A 14,714-nucleotide genomic window follows, 5' to 3' on the forward strand; every position below is an offset into this window, starting at 1 on the left:
ATTGATGTTGGCTTAAGATCTTAAAAGATGTGAGGTTCATCACAAATATATGTTTTTGAATTAATAATTCCTGCAGATATGTTTGTTTAGCTTCGAAATGTGATGAAGCTTGTCAAGGTTAATCATGCAAGCATTCATGGCTCGAAAATGAAATGTAGAGACTAGATAAATATAAGTTATGCGATCCCAAAGTGAGGTTTCGTGATCTAAGAGACTCTAAAGCCAAAAAGAGAAGGTTTAAGAGACTTTTACCGATTAAGGTGGTACGTACCGAGCATAAGTTAGAGGAAGACATACACGGGTTTAAGGTTTTGTACTTCAATCATATGGTTGTGTATTCCGACATCTTTGTAAAAGCTAATGAGATATTCGGTTACAACAACTCAATTCGTAATCGAAATTTCCGTGTGAACGAATGTGAAAATTCTGACTAACACTCAACTGCTAAGATATATTGATTATAGGAAGAGGATACAACGTACATTACATCAGTTCTGCATGATAGGTGGTTATGTGCGGTAATGCATCGGCAAACCGTGCATCAAACTTATTTACTATAGTTGGCTATTTTGCATACACTTACATTTCTACTCATAATATTTAGTTTGCAATTGTGAGTAGTCTAGAGACGGTCGATTCTACACTCCACCACCACCACCGCCTCCTCTACCACCTCCTCCTTTCCATCCTCCTCCTTGACCACCGCCTCCTTTCCACCCTCCTCCTTGACCACCGCCTCCTTTCCACCCTCCTCCTTGACCACCACCTCCTTTCCACCCTCCTCCTTTCCATCCTCCGCCTTGACCACCGCCTCCCTTCCATCCTCCGCCTCCACCACCTCCAGAATTCTGTACGTCCTCTGCCGTAGCATCTATATCTGCGGTGTCCAACTCAGCACCGCCTCGACCACCGCCTCCTTTCCATCCTCCGCCTTGGCCACCGCCTCCTTTCCATCCTCCCCCTCGGCCACCGCCTCCTTGGCCACCGCCTCCTTTCCATCCTCCGCCTTGGCCACCGCCTCCCTTCCATCCTCCGCCTTGGCCACCGCCTCCCTTCCATCCTCCGCCGTGGCCACCGCCAGAATTTTGTACGTCCTCTGCCGCACCATCTATTTCTACGGTGTCCAACTCAGCACTGCCTCCACCACCTCCTCCCCGGCCACCACCTCCTTTCCATCCTCCGCCTTGGCCGCCACCTCCTTTCCATCCTCCGCCTTGGCCGCCACCTCCTTTCCATCCTCCGCCTTGGCCGCCACCTCCTTTCCATCCTCCGCCTCGACCGCCACCTCCCTTCCATCCTCCGCCTCGGCCACCGCCTCCCTTCCATCCTCCCCCGCCACCGCCTCCATTTTGTACGTCAGTTGCTGCACCATCTATTTCATTGGTATCTAACTCAGCACCGCCTCCACGACCACCCCCTCGTCCACCACCGCGGCCACCACCTCCTCGGCCACGGCCACCGCCTCCTCGGCCGCGACCACCGCCTCCCCTCCATCCTTGATCAACGTCATAATTTTTGTCTTCTTCTTTATCAACCTTGGCCTCGACCCCAACGTCTCCTTGGTTGAGACTATCCTTAGCGTCGCTTTTGCCTTCTCCGGTTGGTATCTCTACTTGCTTTGCACCTGTTTCAAACCACCTCCAACATAAGAAGTCTATCAAACTTATAAAACATATATAGAAAATAAAGAATACTAAACACCTTCTTTCTTGTCATCCACGGAAGTCTCTACTGCGGCAGCTACGACAACAGCCGTTAACAACAGAAACCATACGATAAACGTTCTCGTATTCATGTTTACTATCATGCAATGTTGAGTTTTCACGTCAGCTCATATGAAAAGATGTGCTACTTCACCTATTGCTATTTATAGAGGCGCCGATTAACGTAAACAACAAGCTATTTAATTGTAAGATACATGTCATGGTCGATTCAAACAAAAAAGAATGCCAAGCGGTGGAGCTGCCGAGGATGCACATCACCACCAACACCTTGTATTTAGTTGGCACGTGAAGATTTTGTCTTCGAGCTCTCTTCATCTCTCTCAAGGTAACACGTACGATTTGAGACTGCCACGTACGAGGTTCATTACATGAAAGTGTTGTAGTCTGACAACTGGCTTCTCTTTAGTTACTGAGAATTTGGTGCCTTCTTTTAGCTTATCTTCTTTTTGTAAGACCGCGAACTAGTACAGTACAAGTTTTCTGGACATGTTACTTGACATTATTAGATTCTTTAAACTAATCTTGAAATGGAAAGGAACCAAAAATTTCGAATATTTCTTTTTTTATGGCTACTTACTTCAATTCACAACATCAGATTTCAGTTTTAAAAGTTGTAATCTTCAGTTTAAATGTCAAAAGGCTCTGATCTTTAACGGCTTAAACTCGCTTTCTCATGAAACTTTCGTTTGAAGTAGAAATTGAATAAAAATAGAAGAAAAGTTTTGGTTTTAACGAGTTCAATCTCCTGAGTTTACTAGAATTACTTCTATATATCAAGATCGGGACAAACAAGTACCAAACAATCCGTACGTACTATGCAAGTTCTATTTATATATTTTCGAATATACCCCGAGAGGTACAATTGGAAACATAATCATATTTAAGTTATCAAGCGACTTTGTCGTACTTATCCAGAAAGACGAGTCAGCTAGCTTTGAGCTTTTAATATTATTGGACTTCAAGTTATAAAAATACTAGAGCCTTCTCGTGCTTTTGGTTCCGCATGAGAAAGAAACACTTCTCCATCGAATTAAAATACAAACTTCACAAAACTCTCATCGAATTCAAATACACACAAGACTTTGGATTCCTGATCTACTTTAGCTATTTGAATTATGATGCATTATGAAGTATGCTCATTTGGTACATATGGTTGTTCACTTGTTCTGAGATTTTGTTGGCGGACTGTAACGTTTCAGATATATATATTTTGGGGCTTTATATCGTCTTGTAGGTTGGTGGAGAGACTTCTATTAAACTGATGAAAACAATAAATTAGAGGTGTTTAAAAAGAATAATTACTACCGAAAAATCAGTGTTTTTTTTTACAACTATTAGTAAAGTTAGTAGCTAGTGACAACTATTAGTCAGTAATAAGCAATAACAGATTTCATATAGCAACAAATTAACCAACGAATTTGCAGTGATCGTTTTACTATGGTCCATGCCATGATTATCTTGGTGGTCATATAACTACAAGAACATTATAGTGGCTATTGACCGCAACTTAGGTACCCTAGCTATTGGGTGGGAATTGGGATAATTACTAAAATATTTTTTCCTGACTTGTTATTTGTCCCATACAGTTGCTGTCAAGGCAAGCAAGTAAAATAATTTTGATACTTGCAAATACGAATCAAATACTCTTTTTATTTCATAAAAAGTGTCACTTTGACATTTTTTTTTGGTATAAAAGAGTGTCATTTTATATTTTCAATACAACTATTAAAAATAATTTTTTTTTTGTTTTTTTTCAGATCTTTCTTTTATCTCTATTACTTAAGCTTATTAATTAGAATTTTTTTTTTGTGTGTATTTGTAAAGAATAAAACAAAAATTTTAATAATTTTTTTAATTTATGTGCATTGTGTCAAAATGAATAACAAATAACTAGAAAAATATAATATTTGGTTTTGCTTTATCCGTTATTCATTTTTGAATAGTCAATATATTTTGATAATTCTTTCACAAATCAGCCTTCATAACTTCCTTCCATAAAAATCGATTTTGGGTGTATGACATAAGCTAAATTCAAGAATAAACATGTATTTCTAAGTATTAGACCAGACTCTGTCTGAATCTCTGATACGAAAACTCATCATCAGCGCTTGAAAAGAAATGGAAGTTAATTATATATGAAGGTTGATTCGTCACATAATTAACAAAATATTGCCATATTAAAAATTAGAATATAACAATTTTCAAAGATAGTACTACTGGTTATTAAAAAAGATTGGAACAAGTTAACTTGCAAAAATCTAGATGGACCTATAAATAGAGGGGACCTTGACTGTCGAAACTTGAAAGGATTGAGCAATGTCTTTTTTTTTTATCACTATATACTTATTTAAGCAATGTTGTTAAAGTTTAATTCTACTATCATGTGATATATTACCAAAAAATGCCATTATATTTTAATTAATTTAATAACTAAAAAACTTTATATTAGTTTATAAAATAATAAAATAATATTTTTGAAATTATTTAATAAAATTATTTAACAGATTCTATTTATTGCTTCAGAAATCTTATTAAACAATAACAACCTATTTAGAACAATTATAAAACTTAATTTTCTTTATAAAACTAAGATTAAATATTTGTATTTCTAAATCGTTTAATAATGACAGATATATTTTAAAACTAAGATACATCATTGCTTATATTTTAAAAATATCTCTATATACTTATAATAGAATTTGTCTCCACGCACGCGCGGGATTTTAATTTAAAATATTTTTTTTTTGTCAACCATTGAGCCACAACTGGCCGGCCCATTAGCCAAATTCCTACATCAACAGAAATTGTTGAGCTCAAATATAATCATTCCAACTTTTGAGTATAAATCTATATAAATACTAAACTTACTTTACTCAATGATATACAACATATATATTTTTAAAGATAATATTTTTTTTGTTATATCTATTTGCGATTTTACGTGGGATTTTAGTTAAAATTTTATCAATAAAAATCATTGAATATAAATATAATTTGAAAATTAAAAGATAAATCTATATAAATGCTGTACTTATTTTACTAATCTATATAACATATATTGTCTAGTATCACAATAATATTGTCGACAATCTTTTGACCTTTTATCTTTAAAATAGTTTATTTCATATTCGTATCCCATGAAAACATAATTTTAAAAGTTGTAACGTCAATGTCGATCGTTGACCTAATTATAGAGACCATTTAAACATATCGATATCTTACATTAAATGCGAATATACAAAGTTTCATCAACAGTTTTAGTGCTATGTCACTACAATGAGGTTGTCCAAATGTATCATCTGCCATAATAGAATTTCTGACTAAGTCAAGAATGCTTAAATTATGAAACGTTTAAACCCCACAATGAATATCTATTCACTAATCCAAGTTACATATTTTTCTAAAATCTCATATGTTATTTGCAGATGTTAATTTTGTGATGAAACCCCAGCTTCGTCTTCTAAAAAAACAGAGTGTACTTTAAATATGTTGTTTTTGCCAATATTTTGGGTTAAAAGCATTTGATAATATATATATATATATATGTTATATTTGTTATATATCATGTTATAAAATTGTAGCTTCAGTTGATAATATACCTTATAAGATATGCTACACAAATCACATGCCACTTTTTGTAACAGCTTACATATCATTTTTCTATATTTCCTGACCATTGATTTTGTTTTTTTAGATAGATTATTTTTTCAAAATTCTTTTTTTCATATTTTTCCCAAGAAAAAGTGTTCCCTTACAATGTCTTTGTTTTAGATCAAAACTTTTAAGTTAAGTTAAGCTAAGTTAAGTAATTAATCTTTTCTTTCTTATAAGTGAAATTTAATAATAAATCTTTATGGTATATGTTTCTTAGAAACTAATGTTTCACTTCAATTTTATTTTCATGTTTAGATTTTTATAAATACAATTACATAACTTGCTTTTTTTTACTCCACCATGCATTATAATCTTACTTACATTCTAAAACTCATTAACCCATTCTAAATTTTGGAATATAATCATTTTTGGTTATAATTTCAGTAATAACATTATTACTAAAACATATTTATAGTATTATTTTTACTATGTTAAAATTTTTATTTATTTTACTTAACTCATTTTTAGAGAGTTATTATTTTTATTATTTACTAAAAAATTATATTATTGTTTATACTATTTTAAAATTTAATTAATTTTAGTAATTTTGTTATTTATTTATTTTTACTATTATTAATTATAAGTAATAAATATGCAATGAATGAATATTAAAATTAGTATTTTTTATGCAAAAAAAAAAATTTGATTAAGTGGATGCTGATGTGGAGGAAGGAGAAGTGAGCAAAGTTAACTTTGGGCCTGTTCGTTTGTCTGTCGCCAGCGACAGAAACGAGCGACAGCGACCGAAAGTTATTTGTTTACCTGTCGCTAGTTTAGCGACCGTTGCCAGCGATCAGCGACCGTAATTTTCAGTCGTTAACATTTTCAGCGGCTGATCGCTGATCGAAACTAGTCGCTGGATCCAGCGACAGACAAACGAACAACATAGCGACCAAGAAAAAAAAAATTGATAAATTAAATATGATCAAAATTAAAATTAATTAAATAAAAATATAACTACGTATAGTTATTAAAATTAAACAAAATCTAAGTAAAGAAAATAAAAAATTAATTTGAATATATTTAAACAAAAATTCTAAAAAAATCAGTTATAAACAAATTAAATTTAACAATATTAAAATAAATAAATTAAAAATAAAATTTGAATTAATTATTTTAAAATATGTAAATATGTTTTTAATTTGTTTTCATGGCTATATGTAATTAAAAAAAAAAATATATAAATTATCAAAAATTAAATTTTATTAATTTTTTTTTTAAATATATGGTATTTAGTCGCAGCGACAGGCAAACGAGTCGCTAGCGACAGACAAACGAACAACATACACTGTCGCTGACATCTGTCGCTGGTCGCTGTCGCTGGATCCAGCAACAAGAAAACGAACAAGGCCTTTATATATAGATAAACAATGTTGTTAGAACTTTAACCAGGTTTGATGTGGCATATTATAAAAAAATTATTGCATTTTAATTAATCTAATAACTAACAAAAAAAAAATTATATTTGTTTACAAAATAATAAAACAATATTTTCGAATTATTTAATGAAATTATTTAACAGATTCTATTTATTGCTTCAGAAATCTTAGAAAACAATTAAAAAAACTATTTAATTGGCTAAAACGTAAATTTTTTTATACACAATATTCATCATATAAACAATACTAAGTGTCTAATGTTAACAATATACATAATCTAATTGTAATTTTTAAATATAAAGTTAATACATACTAAAATGTTATACCAATAACTGTAATGGTGTTAATATTTTTCACCAATCACTATTGTAATACGATAATTTGATATATTAAGATCTCTAAATACGATCACATGAATTTGTAATACCATATCACGAGTCAATACATGTTTTGTTAGGTTTTTTTTTAGACTTTACCGAATTTATAATTAACGAATTTGATATTGCACCCAAACCAAAATAGTAGTAGGCCAAAATATAAGTATGAAATTAAGTAAATTAAATATATAATTTTATAAAATGTATAGAATAAATAATTTTTCTACTATTATTTTATAACAAACAAATCTAAATTTACGTAAATATTTTCAAAATATTCTCTTACGCTGTACAATGTGGGTCACTATCTAGTTATTATTATTATTTTTTTTTTGGCTCAACATCAACTTTCCATTAACCAAAGTATTACAACCAAATCAAAGGCACATTACAATTCACCTCTAAAGATTTGGACCACAAAACAAATGCAATGGTTGATCAAGTACAACCCTGGAACACTAGGCGGATCCAACGCTACCTAATCGAGAACCACTGTATTTTTTAACCACAACGAGATAGATAACAAACCACAACTCGGAGTGAAATCATCTCTTAAACCACCTAAATTGACCTAATGACACGAAAACAAATACTAACACAGAGAAAGCCAAAACTATACTGAAGAGCAAATCAAAACCAAGCTATGAGCTCCTCATGATCAGCGTGTAGAACTTGTCCCAATAGCATCAACACCCAGAGGCGCATCATCAGAACAGTTTGGAATTCCCGGCTTTCAATGTTTCGGTCTTAAACCTAAAACGGACAATACATCCGATTGAACCGACCAAGAGACAAGCACAACCAGCAAGAGCTAAAGCTTTTCCATACTAATCATACTAGACCAGAATGCTAAACGATTCAAGATAAGAAATTGAAGCACAAATTAACATATCATCACCTCCCGGTGCGTATCCGGATTGGCCACATCTCAGCTGCTTTGTTATCTCGCTACTTGGTCGGAAAGACACCGGAAGTTGAGGAAACTCTCAAGAGACCGTCGGCTTTGTGGGCATTCGCAAATCTCGGTCACCGACACACCTTGAAGTCTCCTCGACATCCTGAAGACGCTAAGACCCGACTCGACCAAGAACCTCCAAACAGCTAGCTTCTCTGGCGAAAGGGTGGAGAAAAGCGGACGGTCACAATCCAAATCACAGATCCGATTCCCCGAAACTGCAAGGAAAGACGCCCAGAGCAGCTACGAACCACCACCAGTCACTGAAAGGCAAGTCGAGATCTCGTCTTCCACCACACCGGCACGGCGCTTCAGTGGACTGCTCCTTAGCACGCCGGAGAGGAAGAGAAACGGGTCACCTACTGGTACTACTACGACGAGACGACAAAGAAAGAAGAAAGCAGAACCCTCTCACACCGCCGGCGAAAACCTAGGGCGGCGGAGAAACAAAACGGAAACAAACGGCGGCGGCTGTAGATATAGGGTTTTTAGATAGAGATAGTCTCCCGTGTTTTTTTTTTTGTTTACACGCTTTTACTCTGATTTGTTCTATCTAGTTATTATTTAAAATCTGCTTGTACATACTTACAATGTAAAGCATTTAAAAGTAAGAAGGAAAATAAAATGATTGGTGTCTATATATGCTCTTTGGCCTTTGCTAAAATATCAGCAGGGTGATTATTTGATCTTGGAGTCATATCCATTTTACCTCAGACTAAAACTGTCCAACCGCAATCCCACAAAACATTAATTGGTTCCGACAACATCATATTCTGTTTTAGCACACAAAACCAATTTCACGGTCCCCAAAAAAAAATACTTTTCCATTTCCAGTGAAAAAACAAAAAAAAAACAAAGCCATTAGTAAATAAATATTCATCAGCAATGTCGGGAGAGAAATACAATAAAATTTTTAAAAGGTGAAATTGAGTGAAATTGCCGTTTGCATAAGAAAAGAACCAATCCGATGCTCTCCATGTGCATCCACAAAGCATATCCCTACTCTTTAATTTTCCTAAAGTAATCAAAGTCGAGAGACCACAAAAACTCACGATTTCTTTCACTCTCAAATATAAAAATAAAACAACTTCTCTCATTTACAGATGCTTTCCTTCTGGATCACAATAATCACTAATTGCACTATACGCTATGCTTCTTTCTTTCTTTCTCTAATACACATGTCCTTTGAATCACTTTTTTACATGTACTCTTGTACACGACTCATGTGCTTGTGATTCTAAAATAATGCACCTTTTTTTTCTTTTCCAGCTTTTATATGTAAGTAATCTCACATGTTTGTTTGTTGTCCCCATTTCTCAATTCCCAACTTCTTCATTATCCAAATTGTTCTGAAACATTGAGAGAAACAATGGGAGGACTAGTGAGAAGCATTTTTTTCAGAAACAAATCATTTGGAGCCCATGACTACAACAACAATGTAAGTCATTCAAAAAAAAAACCCATCAGTCTTGTTTTGTGTTTATATTATTACTAACTACTTTGTTCAATGTTTTGTTACGTTTTCAGGGACGAAGCAATCATCTAGGAGAAAAGAAACGATGGAGCTCGGTTAGATCCTACCTTTGCGGAGATGAATTCAACTCTGTTCTTGCTGTGGATGATTCAGGATCGGTAAAGGACTCTGACGCTCTTATCACAATGTCTCAGCAACAGAGTTCAGAGTTTGGTATGCCTTTTGGTTCGGTTATCGCAATCGAAGATTCAGCTTCTGTGAAACGTTTGGAGGATGATGACTCTGTCTCAGTTAAGAGCTCTGAGGCAACAGTGACTCAGCCTTTACAGGAGGAGAAGTCGAAAGTACTGAGTCAATATGTTAAAGAAGAAGAAGATGTTGATAACCAAAGCGAAGCAACAGAGACGCACATACCTAAGAAGCATCAGACTACTCCAATCTCCAAATTGTTCCTCGAAGAAGACGCTGCAGTTATAATTCAATCAGCATTCAGGAGCTACATGGTTATTTTTCCCCCTTCATTCTTGTTTTTTTTGTCTTCTTCCGTTATGTCCACTCAATATGTTGTGTTTTTCAGGCAATACGTCAGAGCAAAGAAGAAGAAGTTACATGTACTAAGGAGGAGAGCTTCACAGGAGAGGAATCTCAAAGCAAGGTTTCCATGGGGACATCACTAGAAGCTCAGACAGGTAACTCTGTGAAAGCACCATTATTCACAAGTAAACGAGTATCTGCAAATCGATCAACACTACACAATAACAAAGCTCAAGTTCTGAGGATAAAGGTACGTAATAATCTGGTCCAATAGAGGGTAAATCAAAGTGATAGTGAACAATAACATAACATGCTTCACATAACAGGAAGACTGGGATGATAGTACAGTGAGCAGCACCATATCGAAATCAAGGATTCAAAGCAGGATGGAAGCAATGACAAAACGGGAGAGAGCACTTGCATATGCATTTTCACAGCAGGTTTAACAATTTGAAAACACTTGATCTGTGAATTGAATCCTAAAAGATCTAAATAAATATATTCTAAACTGTGAAACATTTGTTTAAAGCTAAGGATTTGCTCAAAGAAGAAGCAAATGGATCGTAGTGATGAAGATGATTCCAACATTGGTTGGAGTTGGCTAGAACGTTGGATGGCAACCCGCGTACCAGACAGCATTCCAATGGAACCCAGAACCAACATTCAGACAGATGTTGCAACAAAAACACAAAGATTGGTAATAAAGAATAGATCTTTTGGTATAGCTGGCGAGTTGGAGAGCTGTGCTTCCAACGATATACCTCTCCAATTTGAAAGCATATCAGAGACACGAGAAGAGGAAACTAAAGATTTGCAGACCAGAAAAAGCAGTCTTAAAGCGAGCATTTGTAAGCGCAAATCTGTTCCAAGCTACAAAAGCCAGAGAAGGCATAACAAGGTAAAGACAAAAAAAAACACACAATGCATAAAAGTTTCATCTCACCTGCCATATTAAGTGTTTCATTCTTCTTTGGGCAGCTTCAGGCAACCAAAAGTGATATGCAACAACAGAGAAAGAAGGCTAAGAAGGCCAAGACGGAAGCTAACGAAGATAATCATTACCTGTAAAGCTTTGCATTTTAGATAACATGTTTCACAATAGTTCTTTCCTTAGAATAAATCGAAAAATCTGATAATAAGTTTCTGAAAATTATTTGGGGGAATCAACCAAGGCAGTAGTAGTAAGGGATAAGAAACTGGAAACCCCAGAAATACATAACAACAATGGTAGTAATTAAAGAGGTAATGTAAACACCAAATCTTCAGTTTTCAAAGAAGATTGTGTGTCTCAAATATGATGGAACCATACGGAAACCAAAGGAAACTTAGATCCTATCGATATCCTCGTCCTCAAACTCAACATAGTCATCGACGAGATTATCATCATCATCATCAAGATCACCAACAATTCCTTCGTTGAGGCGGGTATTATCCGGAAGCTCACCATAAGCCTTGAGAAGCCTAGCCTCATCAGACATGTACTTGAGGATAACATCGGCTTTGTCATCTTGGTAATCCCTCAGACCAACAAGTACAATGTCACCAGCAGCAATCCAAACCTTCTTATGCATCTTACCACGGATATGGCAAAGACGTTTGGTACCATCGATACACATAGCTTCACATCTCCCATTACCAAGCATACGTAGGACTTGCGCGTACTCTTGTCCATCTTCCTTGAAGATAAGCTCTCTCTTCTCGTCATCAGCTTCGTTCTTTCCTCTCTTCCTGTTCTTTCCTCCCTTTCCCTTGTTCTTCGGCATTCTCTCTGCAAACAACACAACTTTTTGGATTCAATTTTTTTTACATGATGATGGTCTGATTCCATTAATCTCTATACCAATTAATTCTAACATATCAAAGGGATACAGAATCAGAATCTGTTATATAGTAATCGGCGTGAATGTTAAAAAAAAGTTTAAAGAACAGATTCGTTTCAATCCAGACAAAAAAAAAAAAAAAAAGCGACCGGCGAGAATCAAAATCAAAATCAGAACAAGAAATTTTCCGATCAAAACAATTTCAGTAAACGATTAACGAATACACGAAATCGTAATTGAACCACTAGAAACCCTAATTTCGGAGTTGGAATAGCAAAATCAGGCCGGCGTAAGAGAAGAATCAAAGGGGGAAACGCGAGCTTACCTTAGTATGGATTGATCAAAGTTACAAAGACGATCTCTTTTGAAGACCTTTTTTTTTTTTACTAATCGCTCTCTGGTTTTTTTTTTTTTTTTTTTTTTGAGGAACGTTTCGTAGCTGCGTGCGCTTGTGGTGTTGCTTCTAGTTTCTCTCGTTAACGCAGATACGTCTTTTTATTTAATTGTGTTGCTATTTGTAAAATACCCCTCGAGTTTGATGGTTTATTACCAAGTCATGCCATTCCCTTTTCTTAACACATACGTTTTTCCATTATAAAACGTGCAAGTAATTTTATATTTCAAGTCGGCCTAATATAAAAATAAACAACATTTAATAAAATTATATTTTTTGAATTGATAGTCTCTCACTACTCCTTAGCAACACAAAATAATAATTATGTAAATTTATATTATTTTATTATATAAATTTTCATGACAAAATTACTAATTAACAAGATCATGACACGTGTCAATTATATCATTCAGATATTAATACATGTCAATTCATTATTAAAATTTTAAAAAATAAAAATGTAAAAATTCAAAATTTAACATAAAAAGGTTTTATATAACAGTAAATAGATAAAATAAAACCTAATTTTATTTAAAATATAATTATAAGATAAATTATATATATACCATAAAACTCAAAATTATAATATTGTTTACTTATTATATAAAATTGAGTTTTGAAAGTTAGTCATCAACAAGATTTTGACATGTGTCAACTTATCAATCTCAGATTTTGACATGTGTAAAAGTTAATATTTAATAAGAGGAATTTGATTACAACAAAAATAAAAAATTTTGTTTTAAAAACTATTAATAATGTAAAAGATAATTATCAAAAATTACAGAATTTATTAAAAATACAAAGATTTTTAAATAATTATAAGGAGATTATATATATATATATATATCATAAAATTCAAAATTATAATATTGTTTCCTTATATTTATTTTAAGTTATTAATTCAACAAAAAAATAGAAAAAAGGATTAAGAAAAATATACAGTTAATTATTAATTCTAAATTTTATAAATACTTACTGCTATATAAACATATATCATCTCATATTTAAATAATTTATTCAAAAAAATGCTTTCAACTTTGTTTAATTCGTAAATATTTTTTAATGGGAAGGAAATTTTTCTTATTTTTTAAACCAAAATTTTTTCCTACATTTTAAAATTAATATGTTGGGAATAGGTAAGATTAATATGTTGACCCAAAAAAAAGATTAATATATGCGTCTTCTTTTCCTAATACTGTATTTTAATATTTATTGTAGTATTTTTAGATTTTTTTATTTAATTTATATTTTCATCTTTGAATTATTTGAGATTCATATATTACCGTGCTTTTATTGTTTCTTTAATTATGTCAAATTAATTTTCTTCTAATTTCTCAACCTTGATTGGTTGGTCATAAATTCTTCTTTTTTTGAAAACATAATTGTTACCATTATTCATTCAATCCCAAAGGGAGATAACGAGTAGAAGCTCATCAACCTAATAGATAGATAAAATAAGCTAATCAAACACAAGCTTACAACAAACATAGTTAGATAGATATGATAGGAAACCAATAATTTATAGCACAGGAAAATATCATTTGTTGATTTGTAGGGTCGATAAACAAGTTTTAAAAGCCTTCCAAACGTAACAAACCGGCCATCAAATATGGATGGCTCCACCGGACGGAAATAGATGTAGGGCCCACGTAGGAAGGTGAGCCCATGGACTGAGAGTAGACATGGGCTCACTAAGCACAATGGCGGTTGAGGCGTTGTGACAGAGGCTATATCATGGTGTGTCAAAGACACTTCCACGAATACATTGCGAAATTTAATATTAGTTACTATCAAAATATTTTTCGATGTTAGAAAAAGGTTTTTACTTTCATTGGTTGTCGGAGCAAGCCATTTTGAGATAGCAAAAAGACGTGAACGTGTTCTCTCCACATAGGAGGTGGGCAGAACCAAAGTTCTCTCTATGGTGGAGAAGGTTGGACACAAGGTTATCTCCCCATGGAAGAAAGGTGGAGGAGATTGGACGCAAGCTTATCTCCCCAAAGGAGGAAAGCGGAGCCAACGTTCTCTCTATGGTGGAGGAGATTGGACGCAAGGTTCTCTCCATAATGGATAAGGACGGAGCCAGGATTTTCTCCATGGTGGTCATACATTATTGTGATGATACATCATTGATTAATATATCATGTAATATATTTTTTATTCAAAATATTTTTTGAGCCAACAATTTTAGTAATTAAAAAACTATGCAGAAGTGAAAGTAAAATAGTTGGCTTAATGTGTTCATATAGATATTTTATAGGTGGTGATAAGAATATATTTGTAACATAGAGTATATTTAGGTGTAAAACATACATTTTTAATTGTAACATAAATAAAAGATTTGTAAATGGATATAAATCAGTGTATTATAACAAAAATAAAATTTATAAATAACGTTAAACA

The 14,714-nt window shown here is 33.6% G+C and overlaps 3 protein-coding genes across 4 annotated transcripts; 1 reads left to right on the plus strand and 2 right to left on the minus strand.

The window, feature by feature from the left end:
* Positions 1-431: 431 nt before the first annotated feature.
* LOC104732540 (uncharacterized) lies at positions 432-1,849 on the minus strand. The gene is made up of 2 exons (XM_087479768.1): positions 1,702-1,849; positions 432-1,624 (listed from the first exon to the last, which is right to left on the minus strand). The coding sequence occupies exons 1-2, from the start codon at positions 1,805-1,807 to the stop codon at positions 639-641; spliced, it is 1,092 nt and encodes a 363-aa protein (XP_087335894.1). The 5' UTR covers positions 1,808-1,849; the 3' UTR covers positions 432-638.
* A 7,282-nt stretch (positions 1,850-9,131) lies between these two features.
* On the plus strand, positions 9,132-11,247 carry LOC104732543 (protein IQ-DOMAIN 33-like). Its single transcript, XM_010452105.3, has 6 exons — positions 9,132-9,527; positions 9,617-10,066; positions 10,141-10,347; positions 10,424-10,537; positions 10,627-10,995; positions 11,076-11,247. The coding sequence occupies exons 1-6, from the start codon at positions 9,459-9,461 to the stop codon at positions 11,163-11,165; spliced, it is 1,299 nt and encodes a 432-aa protein (XP_010450407.1). The 5' UTR covers positions 9,132-9,458; the 3' UTR covers positions 11,166-11,247.
* On the minus strand, positions 11,189-12,522 carry LOC104732542 (eukaryotic translation initiation factor 1A). 2 transcript variants are annotated; one of them, XM_010452104.3, is made up of 2 exons: positions 12,243-12,522; positions 11,189-11,865 (listed from the first exon to the last, which is right to left on the minus strand). In XM_010452104.3, the coding sequence occupies exon 2, from the start codon at positions 11,858-11,860 to the stop codon at positions 11,423-11,425; it is 438 nt and encodes a 145-aa protein (XP_010450406.1). In that variant the 5' UTR covers positions 11,861-11,865; positions 12,243-12,522; the 3' UTR covers positions 11,189-11,422. The 2 variants fall into 2 exon arrangements, with proteins under 2 accessions (XP_010450406.1, XP_087334644.1); XM_087478518.1 differs by having other exon boundaries at positions 11,189-11,931; positions 12,163-12,387.
* Positions 12,523-14,714: the final 2,192 nt, after the last annotated feature.

This window comes from Camelina sativa, chromosome 12 (assembly GCF_030686135.1).
Source record: "Camelina sativa cultivar CO46 ecotype springtype chromosome 12, ASM3068613v1".
Lineage (NCBI taxonomy): Eukaryota > Viridiplantae > Streptophyta > Magnoliopsida > Brassicales > Brassicaceae > Camelina > Camelina sativa.